The 1738-nt window shown below is 32.9% G+C and overlaps 1 protein-coding gene across 1 annotated transcript in view; it reads right to left on the bottom strand.

Annotated features, from left to right (window-relative positions):
* Positions 1–1738, bottom strand: part of TRAPPC8 (trafficking protein particle complex 8) — a 150283-nt gene that overhangs the window by 28681 nt on the left and 119864 nt on the right. Inside the window, exon 16 of the mRNA XM_012656570.1 lies at positions 1180–1331. Within this exon, the coding sequence (XP_012512024.1) occupies positions 1180–1331 (152 nt within the window). The remainder of the gene's footprint in view (positions 1–1179; positions 1332–1738) is intronic.

The raw sequence follows: 1738 nt of genomic DNA on the forward strand, positions 1-1738 counted from the left end.
TGACTATAATGCACAGCCAGCAGTATATTTTAAAATACTCAAAGGCATTCAGTTATTAAATTCTATCATAATGAATTATTGGTAGTATTTAATAGATCAAAAATTATTTATTATCAATTTATAATCAAAACTATGGCATTTTCCTTTTATTTCTTCTCATCTTTCTGAGATATCTCATTCCCATTAAGGCAAAAAACAAGCAACAAAAAAAATCTCACAAACCAGAATCCCAATATATGGTCAATGCCCATGAAGTTATTTAAACAGCATGTAACTTTTTTTATTCTCCTGAATAAGTGCAAATTTAAAATTTGAAATTATGGGAGCTAATCTATGGGCATACATAGGCACAAGAGATGTAAATAAAGGACACGAGAAATCAAGAAGGGGGGAGCAGGAAGACGTGGAGGGGTAAAACCCTACGGATCAGGTACAATGAACACTATTCAGATGATGGGCACACTAAAAGCCTTGATTTAAAAAAGGTATCCATGTAACAAAAATTTGTACCCCCTTAATATTTTGAAATAAAAAAACCTGAAATCATTAAAATTTTCTTAGTCATACTAATTATTGATTTTTTAAAAGATCACCAAAGTATTGGCATATTAACCCTAAATATCCTACAAATTAAAAGGGAATTAATAAGTAACATTTCAGTTAAGTATCTGAGTCAATCTGAGACTAAGGTCCCATTTTAGTCATGAGATCACATTACCTTCTTCAAGAATATTCATTTTTATATTGGAGTAAAAAACAGAAATGGCAATATTTTGGAAATTCCTTATATAAAGAAAATGGTACTATCAGAAATGTCTAAGTGAGGGGTTACCAAGTTAATACTGAATGTGAAATCCTAGATGAACCTCTTAAATTTAATTACATCAATCGATTATTCTGAATGGTGAGACTTCTAGAAAGCACTTTATGAGATCTCTTTTAGATTGAATTACTGGTATATGGGACTATATATCACATGAATGTCTAACATATTAATATCAGCAGATCCTTTTATTTGGAGGACTGAGGGATAAAATTACAAAGCTAAATAAAGGAGGATTAAGAGCATTCCTAAAATTCCTAGCTTATGCTGTTTTGTGGAGGGAAAAACAACCCATTACTAAAAACAAAAGACACACTTCAAATATAATTAAAAACAAAACTCAATTTTAAACCAACTTACAGTATTGGTATTTTCCACATCCACAAAGACTAGCATATTGCCTCCTCTGCCTTCTTCGTCTTCAAGAGAATTACTTCTGCAGACAGTGGCTCGTACATTCAAAGACCGGCTGGTACAAATAACTGCAGTGTGTCTTAATATTCTGTGACTGAAGAAGTAAAAAAAAAAGGAAATTTAATCTAAGAGCTTCTCCCTATGTTATGATTCTCTATTTCCAAATAAAGATTTTAAAAACTGATCACTCTCGGAACCAAAAACCAAAGAATATATTAAGTAAAATTAGTGTAGTTAGCCTAAGTTCAATTCAATTCTTCCTCAATTTAGAGGGAAATTATTAGTCTCCCTGACTAAACTTTTTCTCTACTCATCAAATTCATCTGTATAACACATAAAAATAATTTTCATAAGGCCGGGCGCGGTGGCTCATGCCTGTAATCCTAGCACTCTGGGAGGCCGAGGCGGATGGATCGCTCAAGGTCAGGAGTTCGAGACCAGGCTGAGCAAGAGCAAGACCCCGTCTCTACTAAAAATAGAAAGAAATTATCTGGACAACTA

This window comes from Propithecus coquereli, unplaced genomic scaffold (genome assembly GCF_000956105.1).
Source record: "Propithecus coquereli isolate 6110/MARCELLA unplaced genomic scaffold, Pcoq_1.0 Scaffold51, whole genome shotgun sequence".
NCBI lineage: Eukaryota > Metazoa > Chordata > Mammalia > Primates > Indriidae > Propithecus > Propithecus coquereli.